Genomic DNA, 21,139 nt, shown 5'->3' with positions numbered 1-21,139 from the left:
ATTCAATTTCATTTTGCAATTCAAATATAGAATCAATTGAACATTTATATTTGGAGAGTCAAAAAAAACCCAACTTTATCGCATTGACTTCAATGAATATAACTATTTACAAACATGAAGCAATACAGTAATATCTGTTTTTTCTTTAATTATCTTAATGACATTTTATATCAACTCAACAAAATGTAATGACAGACAATTAACTTTCGATGCATTTTTGCATTATCTGAAATTAATATTCACAATAGAAGAGCAAAAAGCATTTAACAATGATAATTATGAAACCCACATAAATAAATGAGAAGGCGTACACAATATTTTAAACAACTAATGTACATACAAACACACATCTAGCCTAAACAAACCGAATCACGTCATTGTATATATTTTGAACACAAAAAGGACATCATTTTGTGTGTTTGTGTGTGTGCGTGCGTGCGTGCGTGCGACGCATGTGCTTGCGTGTGAGTGTGTGTGTGTGCGTGTGTGCGTGCGTGAGTGCGTGAGTGCGTGTGTGTGTGTGACAAAACAATGTTCAAGTATATATAATATATATTCTTGATATATTGTGTACATATTATACATATGTTGAAAATATATGAGAAATAAAGTTATTCAATTTCGATGGCAATTATTTTCTATAACAAAGCCGCTGTCATATTCAGATTTCCAATACTCTCTTAAATACACGGTAATCAGTTCCGCGCTTGCTGTAGAGGTCGTGGATTTTACAGTTGAATATATCTAGTAGTTCGTGCGCCGCGAATATGGATGAAAGATAACTGACAGTGTTAAAAAGTGAATTTATTTTAAATGCTTTTTTGTTTGGAGTAATTTATTTTATATAATTAAGTACTTAGAAATGGATAGCTATAGTTGTAGACTGATTGAAGTCACGTTGTTGGTACTTTGTGTTAAATGTTTGAGAGCACTGCCATCAGTTGCCTTTGAATCGACATCAACATCACTGCAACAAAATGGTAACGAAAATAGTACGAACATTGATACAGATCAAAGGCAAATAAATAGTGTAAATATGACTAATATCTCAAACCAGTCCGTCATGGATTTTGGGCAGGATCTCGCAAACGAAACTAGCTTAAATCTGTATCACAGAAATGCCTCAACGGAAAATGTTGCGGGACCACCGTACATGGTAAATACCTCATCAGATGACATTCTACTAAACTATTTTACAAGTACATATGAAACTGTAACAGATGAAGAATTCGAGTCGAGTAAGACAACAATTGCATTTACAAATGAGTCACTAAAGGATGATAGTGATGTAACAAAAAATACTGCGACCAATTCTCCACAGTTTACATCTACACAGAACGTTGACCGCCATGTTCCCTATTTCGTGAGCAATAATGAAATGAAAGCATTAGTTTTGACACATGATAATGGCCGTCAAAGGATGCCTTTTCAGCACCACTTGCAGCTAGGTAATGAATGTGTATACTGAAAATCCGAATTACCCATCTATAATTGCATTTCTACATTTTTACGTAATTTGTACTATTCTGGAACAAAGTGTTATGGATCAGCGTCAAAGACACAACGACACTTTGATTTAATCACAACTGAAGTTTTAGAATTTATATTTACAAAAATGAGTTTATAACCAGACAATGTAAAAAGCATAAACTATTCAATGAAAATGTGTTAAGTCAGAATGCAACATGACAAGGTTTGATATATAACCTGAAAACCCTTAGAATTCGTATTTTCATTGCACATGTATCTACAATAGTATCACAAGTTAAATTGAAAGCTAGTTTTTACCGTTCGTTCAACGTTTACATAAACCCCTGAATAAAAACTCGTAAAAACTAAATCTGTTTTAATAAGGTATATTTCTAACACTGTGAGGAAGAAATTACAGGTTATTAATATGTATTTACCAAGATAAATAACCATTTTATTTTTGAAAATGCATACTGTAAATTTTAATTTCAAAAAAGTTATACTACATTACGTATATTTTCAGTACCAATGGAGGATGAACCGTTTGGAACATTCATTATGAAGGTATGTCAGAGACATCTTAACAAATAAACATGTTTTATTACTTAATTTAATAATTAGCGTAGTTTTAGAAGTCAATATTTGTTAGGATAACATTATAATAATAGTTATTATAGTTTGTTTATTTTTCCTATTTTTGGGTTGCTGTTGTATGTAAACCTTTATTTTTAAAAGGAAAGATTTTTTGATGTAACACCTTATGCATGGTTTATGTTTTATACGAATCCTATCTAAAATATTACTTTCGAGGGACAGAAATAAATTTATCTTCAAGTATCTTAAACGCGTTATATTGCAATTTGATGAAATATATTGCAATATGGTTTCTGTAAATTTCAATAGATATTGCAATACGGTTTTAGGCATATTGTGGCAATCCTAGGAACTGCATACTGTATGCATTGGAAACAAATGTAAAAAATATACTACCGTACCAGTCTTTATCCAGCAAGAGCATAAAGATATTGCCAAGTAAAGAGATGTCTGCTCAGGCAATGTTTGCCTGGTCGTACTGAAAAGGTATGCGCGGTGGCATATTCTGTTTACATACTTCAAACATTTCGAGGCGGCAAGTATAAGAGTTTTTGGCCAGTAATTAGGGATTATTATACAATTCTCATTTCCTACTTCTCAAATTTCAAACAACATATAAAATCGTTTATAAATTTAAATGATTTTGTAACTACATAAGTTAAGCATTCGCACGTGACCAACGACTTGTTCACTTCAAAACTCTAGTAACTTTACTCTAGTGTGACTCGAGTGGATAGTCCGAAAACTCTCGCAGAGTGTCATTAAGTTGAAAAAATCACCATAAACCAACCGTATCAATTAATAGTTTCTAAATTCCACATCGGGATTGTACATTTGTAAACTCAATCCATCTAAGGTAATTGATCTATATTGCCAAACGAACTGACAGGTTGTCTGAAACACTCTCCTCTCCTTATAAATGACAGAGTGTAATAATTGATCAAACAAGTTGAAGTTGGTGTCACCAAAGCGCGTACCAATCCCGTTTGCCCAGAAAAATACACTGTTCATTGATGTATAATTTATTTTATTTTATTTTATTTCAAACATTTCATGAATCTATTCGGGTTAAGACCAATGACAAACGAAACAAACCACTGACGTAAGAATATAACACATTTAGGTCTGGACTATGCGAATTGATCGCAATGCGTACAATAGTCATACATACGAACTTAGAGTGTCGCTGGTTACTTTAAGAAAGACATAAACAGATTGTAGAAGATGCTTCCACATTGCCTCTCAAACACTCTCATGGTGTGAAATAATAATGTTATTTAAAAGAAATGATGGTGTATGTGGCACTTCATATTTACGAAAAGAAATGATGGTGAAGGTGGCCATTCATATTTACGAAAAGAAATGATAGTGTAGGTGGCCATTCATATTTACGAAAAGAAATTATAGTGAAGGTGGTCATTCATATTTACCAAAAAAAATGATAGTGAAGGTGACCATTCATATTTACCACTATTGTTAAATACCTTCACATTCTCTATGCGCGAAGGAAGAGATCATTTCTTTGTTGCATACCGGAAATGTGTTTATCACAAGAAAACCGTTTTAAAAATAAGCCTGTAAAACAGATTTTGAAAGAAGTTTGTAAAAAGGTCTGAGATACTTCCTAACAACCATATGTGTGCAATGCCTAATCATTTGTTAAAGTGTGCAGGGAATATGGCATATTTACCAAACTCTTTTATTTTCAAAACGGTGTGCACTTAAGTGCAGGCCAATCGTTTTTATTATTTATGAGCAAACGAGCTTTATACACCCACTTATTCAATTCAGTGGCAAGATAATTCATTGACGAAACACAATGTATATACGTTTATAACACTCGTAGTATCCCTTTCTCTTTTGTAGGGTTTTCTGCATAATACACATTGTTTATGACATGTTTACATTATTAATTAGTAAAAACCGGTAACACCATAAGCTCCATTTTCGTTTACAGAACAGTCGGTTGTTAGTCAGTGTGTTAATCCCAATCGGTGTGGGGTCTATTGGAGTGGTCATGATTGTTGTCACAGTGCTGTCACTTCGCTATATCGCACGACGGCGAGCTGTTGGGGTTATGCCTATCAACGATGACGTCACTGTGGACAAACACGAGCCTAGCGTTGCAAGTGTATGTTCTTAAATTGGTATTATCTATTATTATTTTTTTTTTTAAATCAAATGAGTCTTGAAAAAGTATCTGAAATGACATAATCTATTAACATAAACAATAACAAAATCGCAGACACCGTACATTATATCTTTATTATTCGAAAGTCAGACATACTGTTACACTCATAAACTGTTATATATATTATTTGATGTCATAAGCATTAAAAATCGTTTTTGTATTACGATAAACGATAAATCAAATGACCTAAATAAATATATATTAGATATATTATCGCCTAAATTGTATTCTCATTTATACAGATCAGCGAGGAGCAGACAGACAGAGTGTTCCTCCTAATTGGGGAGGAAGATGAACTTTGACACCTCAGTTTAGATATTATCCTCATCAGGCCCATGGTTGTGAAGACAAAAGCTCAACTATCGAAGTTACATGTGCTTCAACTAACAATGCCGTTGAGGACGTAGCTAAGAGATAACGTCTACTTATCATTACGGCTAGACACCATATTTGCAATAACACATTGCTAAACAATCCAAATGTTGTCTTGAAATCGTTGCCAATGTAGTTATGAACAATTGCCATGGTTTTCTAGTTGGTTTAACTGTATTTCGAATATAATCCCATATGCAGGCGTTTTTCAGTTGCACAATCATGTCATTGAAAACAACATTTTGCAAAAAATATAATAGCGAGACGTGCTCGTAAATCAATTAAACAAAGCACGATCTAAAGCCAATTTGTAATTCATAGACCTTCTAAGGCATGTTTATATGTGTTTCACATTTTTAGTAGATACATTGGCGTACCTAGGCAGATTCTAGTACGCCCGGACATAAAAATAAATGTTGGTTCTCCAGAAATGGCAAGGGCTTAAATCTCGAAATCAGGAACACAAATTGTAGGCTAAGAGATGGTGTAATAAACTGTTTATACTAACAACATTTGACTAGTTATTTTTTTATTATTTCACTAACGTTTGGCGTTGAGAGAGCTTGAGAGAGATTATATCATAACTATTTTATAAAAAGATATCCTACACCCCTCCCGTACCGACCTGGTATAACAAACATGCAACAAACAAGTGAGAAACTTTCACGTGCTTCAAATTTCTTCAATTTGTTGCCTGAACAGTAATGTTTTGATGTCCCATTTAACATAATGCTTGACCTACTTTGCACTTAAATTCTTCAATGAAATATCCGCTTTTGAAATAACATGGCATACAAAAGAAAATAAAGAAATGTTGAATGTCGTAAAAGCTGTGCGAATTATTTCATACTTTTAGGTATTATGTAATGTAGGACTTAAAGATTTACACGGGAAAATGCATACCAATCTCATTTAAACCAATAGGAACAAATGTTATCTTTTTGAAACAAATGCAGATATATCAGATTTTTCGAATGGAGAGCACATAGTAAACATCATATACATTTACAGTTTAAAAAAAAACAACAACAGAAATTGAACATCTGCCTTTGTATGATATATTTCCTCCTAGCATTTACTCTAATTCTTGAAACTCATTTTTCTTTGCTTAATGTTAATATGAGTAAATCATTTTTCTTTCATCCAGAAAGGTGAAAATTATGCTTACATAATACCAAGTTTACTTTATCCCTTTTATCTGAATTCATACTGATTTTTAAATATATATTTGATATAAGATAAATCTCTAGCATAGTAATACCACGTATATGCTTTTACTTAAGAAGCTGAAATTTTATTAAATTCTAGAGTTTGTAAGAATTTATTCCCAAACTTGCATCACGTCTAAAGTTAATTTTGAACTAAAACTTTATTGATCGCAGCGCTGATTCATGGTGATTAGAGAGCTGCGAAGCGAACGTTTATGCTCATGTAGTGTGGTCGTTCTTTTGAGTCGAAAAAGATGGCCATTGGCCTTGCTACACGCAAGAAATTCTCACTATTAATATGTGTACAAAGATTCATTTTAAGCATATTTCGAGGTTATTAAGTATTTGCAAAGATTAAGTGCTTTATTGGAATACTTTTTAAACCAAACTTTTTAAGAGTAATGGGTCTTATGAAACATGTGCTTATTATCAGTACTAACGTTTGTCTGTTCCATGTAATGTTTTGATCGATATTTAAGTTGGCGTTTCCCCTGTGCCATTAAACGGGTTTGAAATTTTGGCTTCTGAGCTTGTTTCTGTAATTTTTCACATAAATATTGGGACCAATTTGGATACACGTGTGCATATCAATCATTAAGTAGCATTACTCAAAAAATATTGGGGGCAAAGTTATGTGTCTAACTACACAGTTTTGAGACTGAAAAAACGTGTATCAAGTTTCAGTGATTTACGTTACATCCAAGAGTTATGTTTTTTGTACGCCGACAACGAAGACTCATAGGCTATCACAATGGCTCGACTATAAATTTTCTTCGAAAAATAGACCAGCTAACAAAGGACGGCATGCAATTACGTGTGAATGTTTTGTTTGTTTCATTTAAAATTACAGCGTGCAGTATCACATCAGATAATTAGTAAACAGCACGCGAGTAGAATGTAGCTACATCCGGCTAAAGAGGGGAAACTGCTTAAAATGCAGAAATTCCGTTTCGTGACATGAGAAATGAGCATGCCAGTAATGTATTTTTTAGTCCTTTTATGAAAACTAATTTGATTTGCGATTTTTCATCACGACAAGCTGCGTTTAGAAAGTAACTGCCATACTACCATGCAAAGTCCGGTATAATGTACCTGCATCACGGCTTAAGAGACTGGTTTTCCGATAACCCGCTCCTCCTTACTTACGTGTTCTGTTGGTAAAGGTTTGCTCCGCATGTTCACACGATCTTACAGACTTACACTACAATCAACAAACATCCTCTATAGATTTTGAAAATAAATTTAATCGGTCGTTTTATACAATTGTATCTGAGTTAAGCCTTAAAGTGTTGATTTTTAGTGACGTTGACATAATACTTAACAAAACTTCTTGGGTTAGTAGTTAAGCGGGCTGATAATTAAAAGATAAACTAGGCTGAGTTATTAAAAACACACACAATAAAAATATACAATTAGTATTCAAACATCAATTGCGTAATTGTTTAAGTCAATATTTTGTTTATTTTATATTCAGAAATAAATTGAATACTAAAATGGCTACCATGTCTGCATATGTACCATCATTAAAGCAAACTTACTGAAATTTACATTTCAAATGCAGCAAAATAACGTTTATTGAAGTGAAATAGTGTTTTTCGTTCACAAAGGAAAATAACAAAACATGTTCGGACATACATTCATCTATTTGATCATTTATACAAACAATGACCTACATATAATCAATTTTGATGATGATTTCCTCAAAGTATAAACTACATAGACCCTTCTGATAATTTCCAAGAACTTTAGCCTGAACGATTTTTTTTCTAATAATTTCCACTAACTATGGCCTACACGCATCTTCCTGATTCATCTCAATTGAATTGCTTGTTTTGCCAATGGTTATGCTCTTCATCTACTGCTATATTTGTCATGGTAAATGGTATTTGATTTTAAGTTTTTCCATGAGAACCATTATGGAGCTAGATCGTTCACCTTTCCTAAATTCAATGCGCACTACATTTATATGTTCACTCGCGTGACTTTAATATATATATATATATATATAAATGATCAAACGTCGACTATTAGTCTCTACTAATACCAATCGCTTATTACAAACCATATACTTGTTAATAATGGAAGAGACAAGTCATTCTCGTTTATCTTTATCATAGCATGAAAATTCATACACGCAAAAGGTTAAAAATCCCCCCCCCCCCTTACATTGATGTCATTGTGTTCTGACATTTGAAAAAGTGACCAATCACCAGCATGAGAAACTATACCGAAACCACTTTATTCTTTTCCAATTTAAAGCCCGTACATAAATGATATAACCGATAGAACACACCTCGTATCTGGAGTGATCTAATTCCATTCGCTGTCTAATTTAGGGAGATTTATGCGGTTAATTTCGTTCGAGTGCACAAAGCAATTTGTCAATGACAATTATTGCCATATTCCCCAGATAAATATCAATAGGAACGTGCATGCTTATTGCTAATAATCATGGCTATGAAATATTGTGTGGAAATTCCATATGGAGAAAGAAAGAAGGTATTTCCAATATATACAAATGAGAGCTAAGCAGAGATATAACAAACACAATGAAACAGAATATTGTAACGTTATGGACGAGATGTACCTTTATTTAACACTTAAAATATTTTATTCCATTACAGTATCAATTTGGTAAGATTAAGGAATATAGGACATTGACCAAAAATATCGATGTTTAGCAAATAAAATTGAGTTAGTTTTTTATTCGTTTTTATCTGGTTTGATCAGTAAATGACTCGGTAAATTCCTTGATTTTCGTCACCTTACCTCATCTAGTTCAAGACGCTACATTTTAGAAACTAGACAAAGCTTGGTTGATCTGTTTTCTATCTCTCTTTCAACCCATTCATGTCGAGTGATGGAATGGTGTTTCATGAAATTATTGCCACGTAGACTATTGCTTTGCAGATCCATTGAATGCAATCAAACTGAGCTGCATTGCTTATTGTTTAGTGTCAATGAATTTCACTTACCCAAAGATTTATCACATCCACTTTTAAATTGGTATGTTTCTCTTATGTGTTGAAACACATAAGAGAAACATACCATTGTCTGAAAACATTATATAATTAAAAGCCGGTCGGAAAATTCTAAATCGAAGATAAAGTCAGCTATGAGATACAAATGTTTGAATTTCAATACTTTTGATCTAAGCTTTTATTGGCAATCATCCTCATGGATATCATTATTATTTACAAAAATGTGTACTGCAAGTGTTAAAAACGTTTTGAGCAAATAATGGTCGAAAGAAAGCGGAGGAAAATATGCGCAGTAAATTGGAATTGTGTTGATAAATATGGTTAAAGGTTCACTTAGGATGAAAAAATAGAGAAAATAAAAGTGATTATATAACTATGATAGAGTCTCAGATGATGGATGATAATATCCCGAGGTTCGCACGATGTGTTTTGATAAATATGGTTAAGAAATGTATGGGAAATACCAACGAAATATCTAACCCGACCACTGACTCAATATATGCCAATGAGGTAGGTATGTGGGAAGAGTGTAGGGCTTTGTAAACAGAACCTGAACAGCTGCTGGAACAGAAGGGAGAAATAACTAGAGAAATACTGAACATTTTCACACGAAGAAATTTAAGCACCTATTCCTTGAAAAATGCAATGCAAACTTTTTCGAATGAAAAGTTTTTAATATTGTTTAGTCTGAAACTGTAGATTTGATGTGTAAATACTAATTACATCCATTTTTATTTGAATGTAGTTTAGCTTTGAAGGGAAATATTATATAAAATGAACAATGTAAATAATGACGTTGTGCACGTTTAATTACAATTTTACTTTCCGTTTTGTTGCATTTTGTTTATGCGATAATTGTTTTTTTTATCATGCTGGGGGTTTAAAAATGTCAAAACAATTAAGAGAAGTCATTTGGATATACATATAAAACATAAATTTACATCACTAAAACATACTGGGACTTTGAAAATTCATTCCTTGAAGGACTAATAAATCAACATTTGTTCATCGAAACGTAATTGATAGAATTTAACAATTGTGTTATATTTGTGAGCAGGATACGCTTAAGTTCTGCATGAATCCAAGCGACGTTTTTATTTTGATGGAACCGGAATTATCCACAACCACGTCGTCATGGCTTTTTACACGCTCAGTTATATAGAGCGCAATTTCGTTATTATCAGCATGCAAAAATCATGAAAATTTGCAGATATTTAGAGGCATTCTTCTTCTAACATTTATTTTCTTGTTTTCAAACAAATTATTTCCATATTCTTTGAAATTTAATTTGTATTCGCATGCACGCAATTCAGGAAAATATTCGGTAGCTTTGGGGAGACGTTTTACAATAGTGGGCGACGTTATGCGTTTGTAATGGACTAAACTGTAATATCTATAAGTGCGAATATTTGAAGTGCTAGATAATTGTTCCTTACTCTCTGATGTACCTTGTTTACTCCGGTTTAAAATTGTGTCGCTAATAAACATGCATAAGATATAAATTTAGGTTAATAACAGAAAGTATGACTTATGGGCAAATTTAAATGACCAAAATATATTTCATATTTAAACTTTGTTTTAAAGAAAACTTAATGGAAAAACGTTTGATAATTGACGGTGTCTCAATGCTTGGTGGTGTACATGTCCAGTCATCTACTGTAAAAACAGCTAGAGCTGATCTTCAATGCAGTAAACGTATGAAAGACGTACACGCATAAAACAGAATGTCAAATTTCACTATAATGTATGAATAAACTATCCGTAATGCATTTATTATTTTTAATCGATCATTAAAACGGAAAATATTAAATCACCTTAACAATACTTGGAAAATATAAATAGCTTTATGCTCAATTTAAGAATTATACATGAAGTCGATGAAAATGAATGTTATAACCGTTAAAAAATCAACTCTGCGGATATTGATAACGAATACGAATTTCAGGTCGATTATCCAAATTGTGACTGTATTAACACGCTAGATGAAGGTATTACTGTGAAGACATTTTGAAAGCAATAGGTTGGAAAAGCTAGTGGCCTTACCTCGAAATACTGTAACAAATATATGTATACGTGACACGATTTAATAGAACTCCTAAATAAGAATGTTAGTGCTGAAGAAATATAGAACTTAGATAATGGAAGATATGTTGACCTAGATAAAACAATTGAAATGATCAGACTTGTAATAACTTGTAGAAATGTATGTGGCACCGGTTAAAAAAAACTTTACAAAGGTGTCATATCAGAAACATGTTCGTTGGAGTTTTAATACCAATATTTAAGAACAAATGTCAAGTAAAACAACTGAAAAATATATGCGTTCTACTCTATTTAGTTGTTAATTTAGTTACTTTACTGCTTCTTGTATTTTTGATTTTCACATGTTAGCAGAATATTGTAAGAACAAAAAAAAAGCTTAACTGTTCTTCGCTTTCATATGTTCTAAAACGGATTTGATTTGGTCTGGCGTTCAGGGCTTTGGTCAAAACGTGTTAAACATGAACAGTGTTTTCGGCTATCAACAATATATAGGAATGTATTAAATTGTGAAAATGATAAGAAAACAATACAACTTAGTTCTTTAACTGTGGACGAGGCTTTCGTCGCAGGTTACTTGTCTCCTGTTTGTTCTTACTTGTTTTGATGTTGTTGATGATTTAGAGAATTAAATGTTAGTAAAACACACCCAGTGTTCAAATTGAGGATGATAACCTAGATGTGTAACTTCAACTTGTTGTCCCTTTTTGCATGCTGATAAACTGTAAATACAGTCATCTTTGTAAATAATGAAAACAATATAATACTATCATGTAAAGATGATGATAAGAAAACAATACTTCTTTGTTCTTTAACTGTGGACGAGACTTTTGTCGAAGGTGACTTGTCTCCTGTTTGTTCTTTGTTGTTCTGAATGATTTAGAGAATTATATGTTACGCTAAAACACGCCCAGTGTTTATTTTGAGAATGATAACCTAGCTGTGTATCGTAAACTTGTTGTCCCTTTTTGTATGTTTATAAACTGTTATTCAGTCATCTTATAAATAATAAAAATGATTTTATGATATCCATGAATATCTTTGTTTATTTTAGTAAATGGGATATATATATATATATATATATATATATATATATATATATATATATATATATATATATATATATATATATATATATATATATATAAATATATATATAAATCGAAGGTATTAGTATTATGACGGTTGACCAAAGCAGGATAGATATATGCTGTGGAACATCAAAGAAGTTGTAGAAACATTTAAAAAAAATAGGTGTTACTTTTTCAAAAAAATGTCAATGCCAAAGAGCATGTTATTGGTCAAGCAAGAAATGCATTATTTAGTTTTCATGTTAAAAATAAGAAACTTAGAAACTCAAACAATTGGATTGAAAACTGAAAGTTTTGATAATACAGTCTAACGAATTATGTTATTTGGCTGTGAAGTGTTTGGCTTTGGTGACATGCGCTTAGAAGAAAAACTACTGATTTTGTAAACATATTTTAAAAGTTCAGAAAAGAAGATTAATGATATATTGTTTGGTAATTAGGTAGATTCGTCCTGTTCAATTTTCCTCTTTGTGTCTCTGATCTAAAGCTGGAACGATATCAGTAAAAAATGTCAAAAGACAACTTGTACAAGTATTATACATATTTCTTCACAAATTGTGGACAGCTATGGTATAGCATTGGCTGAATTATTAAGTTTTGATATTGTAAGAGCTAAATCTAGTATAAATGAATACGCGATGAATGAACATAGTCCAGCTATGACACATATTCAATGAGGACAAATTATAGTGATAAAGTGACACGTCTGGTAAAATGCGATTTCAAAACCTACTGACCAATTTTCATCTAACTGCATAATCGATTGCAAATTAAATCCAACATGATACTTAGGAGCAGCAAGCAGCTCACTTTTATTAAGGCTACATTTGGGATTAAATATCTGTCAGGTGATGTTTGTTTTTATATACAGCTGTTTTAAGACAATAAAAGATGTACCTTTTTTATAATTAATAATAGCATGATTACATGCATACGATACAATTTATTAATGACCAAATATATAAAGAATACCAGGTTACTGCCGTGGATCGAGGAAGTTTATCTTGCAAGACGGAGGAATTTATCGGAGGAGCCGAAGCCGAACGCCATAAATTCCGCAGCCGAGCCAAATTAACTTTCTCCATCCAAGGTACTTACCTGGTATTCTATTTATCACTTTACTTTGTTCATTAAAACATTATAAATTACCTTAAAATGAACATGTACCTTTTCATAAAGGGGGGCAACTGTTTCTCTCTGTTGACATCAGCAAACTAGGTACCTATGTTTAAATGTGCCCAAAATAGTTCTTAATTTTTTTAATTTTATTTAAATACTTTATAGTTTAAGTTATAGCATTTAAATATCAATTAAAAAATTAAAATACTTTAAAAAGTGCATAAACATGGATCAGTCACAAAACTTTATCTGATGATGTAACAATGACTCCGTAAGACACATACTACACTCAACAGGTCAGTGTTCAAGATCACGAAACAAACAATTGCCACGTGTTAAATGGATTTAATTCATGCTGATAGTAAAGGATAAAGTGTTGGATGTGTTCACTGCTTTGTTTCATCAGAGGAAATACTTGCCGCGTAATTCGGAGTACGTACAATTACAAACCGCTGTAGTATGTATTGCACAATATGTGATTAGGATAAACTGCATTCATAGAAAAGCACATTTATTTACGATCTCTCATTTGCGGTGATATTTGTTAAACCGCCTACAAAGACAAACCACTTTCCAAGGGTAAATAAGGACATTTTCGTCAAAGACAATCGATTCAACAAACAGGGCTTTGGACCCAGCTGTAAAGGCTATATTATCAACAAATAACATAGAAAATTTAACTCCTCGTAAGTTGTGCGACGATAATTGATTCCTGGCGTCTGTGTTTGCAGTCAGTCAATTACCTTGTTCCATCTCAATATATTTCACCTCGAATATACCAAAAGTGTATAGTTCAAGAGTGGCTAGACCACTCGTAAAATATAAATTTTAGTGCTCACTGGATGAGCTATATTACGATCTAATTCACTGAAACAAACAATTATCCTCTATATCAGTAAATGATTGAAGTGCTTGCAGTAACAGTTTGTACTTCTAATCACTAACTCCGTCTACAGTGATTAATTGGTAATGTAATGTTATGCGCCTCCTTATGCAGTGTTGTTTGAAAGAGAAAGCCATGGAGTTGTTTGATTAGTGTCTGTTTTGTTTTTAGTTTAATTACAAGTACAGACATGTCGGTTAAACTGTTGAATAATACGAATGGAAAGGCATTAAACGTGAACGCGTTTAATTTCTTAATCAAATTTAATTTATTAGGGCCTGATGTTAATGTCGAGATTATTCAGATAACTCCGGTAAGCAATTTACTTTAGATTAGTTTTTCATTTAAATGCCATGCATCCCACGTTCGTTATACAATAGAAAAACCAGATGCGTATCTCAACAAGCAATGTTGCGGAAATATCATGAACCTGTAAGTAGAAGCACTAATACAACATTTTCGCTTTAAATGTAGCCCTGTCAGTTAAACCAATCCACTCCTCTAGGCATGTCTTGTTGCGCAAGCGCATAACTATTTAATAGTGCGTCGTACTTCTTGAAAAATGGCATAACATCAAGGTAATATGTATTTACTGAAATAAATTAACGAACAGTTAGGAAAATACTGTCATCACGTTGGACAAAATATAAGTTCTAATGCTTAAGTTCATACGTGTCTGTTTCCCTACATAACTAGTTTTATAAGACACAGTCTCGCATAGCCGATTTTGTTTTCTAAATGAATTTGAAGAGCCTGTTTCAGTTTTCGGAATGATATTTCCCGCTACCAACTACCGACTACATCCACAAATTTGAAATGAGTCATGTGCTGTTAATTTCGCGGCCCATTTATGCAATGTCGTTTGCAGGAGACGATTGACTGTTATTTGTGGCGTTTAAATGAAGACATATTGCAGATACTGCTAAATTATACAATGGAAAAGCGTTTGGTTCTTTATCATATCAGTATAACATTTTATTAGGACCTGATGGTTACGTTCATTATTTATTATTATGAATACAATGAAAACTCGAGGGACTAACCCATGTTTATTATTCATGTTATTTCCATATTTTCATTAGATTATTTTCCTTTTACTGTCACGAGTCTCATTTTTGCTTTATATAGGTAAAATAACACGTCCATAAAAGAAAAACAATATAATTAGACGACCCTGTTCATCTAGAATCGCATTTATATATTATATATTTTGTGTAATAGAATGCAGTATTTTCCAAACTGTTCGTACATTCATTTCAATAAATCAGCATCAACTTGCAATTCTAACATTAATTCGTTACATCGACTATATTAAAGCTGCATTCTTACAGATTTACTTTTTTGGGAACTTCTTAATTTTTTTGTCTTGGAATGAGGTATTTTTGCGTATATATCTGCAAACCAGTGATAATAGACTGCTGAGCAGGTATTTATGCAAAAATTTGCTAATTCCAAGACAAAAAATAAAGTTGGAAAAACGGTAAATCTGTGAGAGTGCAGCTTTAAACAAATGCAGTTTATCGCAATACGCATGCACAATGGGACACGCGTCTAGAGAAATGGCTTGGTAAAACTGACAGGCTTTGGGATACATAAACGTGTGATCATACTTCGATTGGTTATTCGTGTGCAGATTCAGTCAGAATTAAACCGAATGCATTTTAATGGTGTTTTGACATCCACGTTGAATATTTTCGACGCCATTCGCATTATTCAACAGCATCTCCATCATGTCTGTAAAGTAATAAGAGTAATAATAAAAAGACAAAAAACAACACTAATTCATAGCTTTTAACTGCAATGCATAATAAGGCACAAAACAAATAACTTGCTTCGTTACACATTCAGTGTCTGTCGGTGAAGGCGTGGTTTGTAGTAAGTAGCCGAAAATAAACTTTCAAACGCTTTAACAGTTAAAGGTTACTAGTAAATATTTATTTTGGTAAAAACAAGGAGATACTGATCACATTGAACCATTTTGCAATGGACATTACTTTTCAATATAATGTAGATATTTCGAAAACTGTTTTATATTAGTACAACCGTTTATAAATAAAAGATGATTCATTTAAATTTATGAAAGCTTGACGCTATCAGGCCTACTCACAACTACGTTTACCTTCCATTTGCCGAAAGTCGCCTTTATATGATGTCGGAGTGCTGCTTCTTATAAAAGTTTGCCGAATACATCATTAGAATCTACAGACGACTTTATTGATAAAGCTGTGTTTCTCTTGAGTAATGTAAAAATAAGTTTGCATGTGCTTTAGTATTTTCACACATTCGTATAAAAGTGAATTCCCCATTGTCAAGAGTTATACAATGGAAACTACAGCGAGCATCCCAGCAGTCTTACATTTACCAAAGAGCTTAGTTTAGAGCACAGGAATCAAGTCCAACAAACTCTCAAAGAAAAACCACACCATAAAACAACATTAAAGTGAACATTGATAATCAAATGTCTTAACACCTTGTCGAGGTTACCGTCTTCAAACGGTCAGTAAAAACATATTTGTTTCGATGTGATGTGCGTTTCCGAGTTTGATGCGTAGCTATAAAATATTCCACTAATACTCTTCACTCTTAAATGTGTTACAAAGAAATATATCAACATGTTGGAATATGATGCAGACTCACCGTACATGGGAAATACCTCATCAAATGACATTCTAGCAAACTTTAATACAAATACATATGGAACTGTTACAGATGAAGAATTCGAGTTGAATAAGACAACAAGTGCATTTCCAAATGAGTCACAGGATGATAGTGCTGTAACAAAAGATACTGCGACCCATTCTCCAAAGTTTACATCTACGCAGAACGTTGACGCTCATGTTCCCTATTTCGTGAGCAATGGTGAAATGAAAGCATTAGTTTTGACACACGATAACGGCCGTCAAAGGATGCCTTTTCAACACCACTTACAACTAGTTCATGAATGTGTATACTGAAGATCAAAGTTCACCATCTTTATTTCAACTATTTTACGTGATTTTATCTATTTTTGAACATAGTTTATGGTTAAGCGGCAACCGGCACAAGGGTACTTTGAGGTAATAAAAAATGCTGTAGGAGACAGCAAAAAAGGCTCGCTCTAAATCGATCCATAGCAATGTACAGTTAGTGTTTTGTGTGGGGCGAATTGGCATTTACATTACTGACACCTGGAAATTTTAATAAGCCTTGGTTTGTTTTATTACATATATATAATGCAAACATGGATGAGTTAACAAATCGTATTCAAATAATGCAGGACATCCTTCAAGCTTTATTTTACTTTAAGACTGATTTTGAGTAATATACATTGAAATGTTTTGTAATGAGAACTTTGTTTGAAAAAAATAAAAAGAAGCTCCATTTTGTGTATTTTGAAGTGCTGAAATTAGAAAAAAATAGGCACTATAAATGACTATAAGGCTAATTTGTTCTAGTCATGTTAGTCAGGACACAATGTAAAATGGGGTGAAATGAACTGAGAAATAAAAAGTGGCACTTTTATTCAAAATTTGAAATTGAAACAATATAAATGCAAGTTAAAAAAAGAAAGAAGTGACTAGAAATGAGTGTGACATGATATACAGAATGCAACACAGATGTGTCCTTCAAGTATGAAATATGCAACATACTAATAAAAAAAACTGAGATATTTCAAACTTAAGGTCTTAAATGAATAGTTTGAAATGGGATAAATGTATGTTAACATTGCGCTTGTTGTCAGTGCGAACGACATTAGGCGTAGATCACAGTGTGTGTATACCACGTGATAAATTACGTCATAAATGCTACGTCGGAAGGCAATATTTTGCTTCGAATGAAGACTTAAAACAAAAATAACTTCACTATTTCTTCACCATTTGCGATGAAACAAAGCGCAGTCTACACCTCTTAAGGAGCCCCGCCTTCGGCCTTTTACCAGTTTGATTGAGAGTTTAGTTTCTTCAAACACTTCGACAAACCTTTTCCCATTACGGCTGTCTGACGGAGCACTGACAAAACCTTATTTTGGAAACAGGTTTGTATAAGTGTTCGATTTAACAATTTACCTTATCAAACTTCGCTACTACAACGAAGGTGGGGCTCTTTAAGCGGCATAGACTGCCCTTTGTTTTATTTAAAATGATGTTGTATGAGAAAGGTTATCTTTGCTGATTTACGTCTTCATTATAAGCAAATTATTGCCTGTAGACGTAGCATATATGACGTCATTTATCACGTGGTATACACACACTGGATCAGCAGCTGCAATTGTAGAGGGAATAAAATGGAGATCCAGGAGGAAAGCCACTTGTCAGACCTGGTGAACGTTCTCACATGCCGTCAGTTTACAACGAATAGACGAAACAACGCAATAACTCAATCCGTAAAAGAAAGCATTAATTACACACCCGTCTTTGTTTCAGCTTCTTCAATCAGAATGAAAAATCCTGACCAACTGAAATCTCCGAACTGTTACGGAAATCGTTCGGAAGTTTACCTTATTTCCGGACCAAATTAGAATACGCATTGCTAATATATTTTATTATGTAAGGTTACAATAATAATAATAATAATAATAATAATAATAATAATAATAATAATAATAATAATAATAATAATAGTAATAATACAGAAAGACAGACGCACAAACAGACAGACATACATACAGACAGACATTCATACAGACGCACAGACAGCTGCACATAGTCGCACATGCACGTACAGACGCACATACAGACATACATACAGACAGGCGCACAAACAGACGCACATACAGACTTAATAAAATATATTTTATAATAGTTTCAATAGTTATAAAACATAGCAATGCGTATTTTAATTGGGTCTGGTCCGCCAGTCTTTTTATACCAACACAAAATTAGGAAAATTTTGAACGATTTCCGTAACAGTTGAGAGATTACCGTTTGTGCGGTCCAGTCAGTCTTTTATACCCAACCATTCTTTGCGCATGCTCAAAAATTGAAAGGATTTATTGACCTCCGGGCCTTTGTTTATATGCCTCGAAATCGACAAATTACATTATTTCTTTACACCTTTTGGCAATTAGGTTAAAGAAAAACATTTTTACAAAAGATAAATCGAAATCACTCTTACAGTAGTAAAAAAAGTATCATTCTCTAATTATAAGTTTTCAACAACACTTGTATGTGCATACATTTACAATCGAAAGGCTAAAATAAATCATTTCCGTCTCCAGTACGATCTCATAAACCAATCAATAAAAAAGGCTCGCTCTGTGGAACGAGCCTAATAAAACATACCAATTTTATTTGAAAATGTATGTGTTTAATCAGAATGCAACATGTCAAATGGGAAATGCAAACCGGAAATACTAAATTAACATATTTTAAATGGTTATTAAGGACAACGTAAATTGGCGTGCGATTCAAGTGAATATCGATGTAATTCATCCGCACTGTAGTCATAGAAGGGTGATACATATCTTACTTGTTTCTGTCCTGACATGAAATAAATGTTTAGACGAAAACAAACAACGAAACACTCTCAAAAACGTTATCAATTAAAACAATGCTGAAATTGGCATTGATGATCATGGAGGCCCCTTTATTTGCTTCAAACAACATTTGAAAGATACGTATTAAATGTACATCATGCAGAGATATACAGTAAAATTAATAGGAATGGAAACAATTAAAACTGAAACGATTTATCGGTATTCTGGCTGACGAAAGTGCAATAGTCATTGACGGACCGAAACATCAAATGTTTAAAAAATTCGTTTTTATTAAGTTTTAAGGTTCAATATTTAGCAAGCATAATACATACATTCTTTGCAACATGTGAAGGTGTAACAAGGAATTGAGCAAATTTTAAGAAAAAAGATTTGATCAGAGTTTCAATGAAAAATCATTTCATTTTTTTCCGAAATGTCTTTATACAATATTAATATGTTTTCATGTAAAAAGGGCAACACTACCTTATTAACAAAGTATTGCGGCTTTGTGGTTATTGCTTCTATTTTAAGAGAGATAATTGCATTTTTCTAGCCAGGAAATGAATTAAATTCACTATTGTTCACTATTTTATTGAATTTCATTCTTATTTGAAAATATTTAAACAAGAAACTCCATGGCATTGTTGATGTCGTAGCCCGGAGCATTTTGACACAAAAGTATACTTATATTGTAAACTTTTCAAAAAAAAAATGCAAATGCTTTTTTATTGAAAATCTGATTAATTGTTTTTCATAAAAGTGCGTCAACTCCATATCACTGCAAAACATGTCCCAAACGATGTATGTAAACCCTCCCTCCCCCCCCCCAAAAAAAAAAAAGAAGCAGAAAAAGTGTATCCGTATAAAAAAATAACACATGCACTTTTGAAATATCAGATATTTTTGCCTTCCCCACCCACTTCTGTATTGTGGAAGGCCCTTAATGTTTTTCCATCACATTTGTCTATCGCAATACATTTTTTAAAAAAAAATACCGATCTCCGAATAAAATTGCTCTCACAGCGATCATTTATCTATGCAGTTTTTACTACTAGTTAGTTTTGCTTTAGAGATTTACTATTTGTTAGGTTTAAATAAAGAACGAATATTAATGAAAGTTGTTTTTGTTTCTTCATTTGAGATATTATTGTGTCATTATCGGGGATGTTAACGCAATCGTGCTGGTTAAAATACTCATGGAGTCATTCGGACTCCACACACTCTGACCAGCCCAACTGTGTTCATACCCTGATAATGACATCAAGCCCGCAATTCATTCCTTAAACAACTTCTCTTGTTGTTTATTGTGTTTATGTATACCTTTATTATCTAAAAAAGTTTTCTTAAATTTAACATCTTATGCATGGTTTATGAACAACAATTTTTGGTCAGTAATAAGGGACTATTTTACTATTTTCATTTACTTTAAAAAATATAACACTAAATGATAAAGATTAAACAGTTAAATAATTTTGTAACTGAAACTCTAGTTACTTGTGCAACTCCGGATAATCCGGAAACTCCCGCAAAGAGCCATTAAGTTTAGAAATTCATCCAACATCAACCGTATCAATTTATAGTATCTAAATTCCGGCGTGATTGTGGACATTGTACACTCAACCCAAATAAGATAATTGAGTTATATTGCCAAACGAACTGACAAGTTGCCGCAAACACTCTCCGTATAATTGACGGAGTGTAATACTTGATCAAACAAAGCGAATATGGAGTCAGA

At 32.7% G+C, this 21,139-nt stretch overlaps 1 protein-coding gene across 1 annotated transcript; it reads left to right on the top strand.

Moving 5' to 3' along the window:
• Positions 1 to 788: 788 nt before the first annotated feature.
• On the top strand, positions 789 to 5,105 carry LOC128210014 (uncharacterized). The gene is made up of 4 exons (XM_052914312.1): positions 789 to 1,448; positions 1,994 to 2,034; positions 4,022 to 4,195; positions 4,498 to 5,105. The coding sequence occupies exons 1-4, from the start codon at positions 863 to 865 to the stop codon at positions 4,555 to 4,557; spliced, it is 861 nt and encodes a 286-aa protein (XP_052770272.1). The 5' UTR covers positions 789 to 862; the 3' UTR covers positions 4,558 to 5,105.
• The last annotated feature ends 16,034 nt before the right edge of the window (positions 5,106 to 21,139 follow it).

The sequence above is a fragment of the Mya arenaria genome, chromosome 11, assembly GCF_026914265.1.
Source record: "Mya arenaria isolate MELC-2E11 chromosome 11, ASM2691426v1".
In the NCBI taxonomy this organism is placed as follows: domain Eukaryota; kingdom Metazoa; phylum Mollusca; class Bivalvia; order Myida; family Myidae; genus Mya; species Mya arenaria.
The sequence above is the reverse complement of the archived record's forward strand: the minus strand, read 5'-3'. Positions and strand labels throughout refer to the sequence as shown.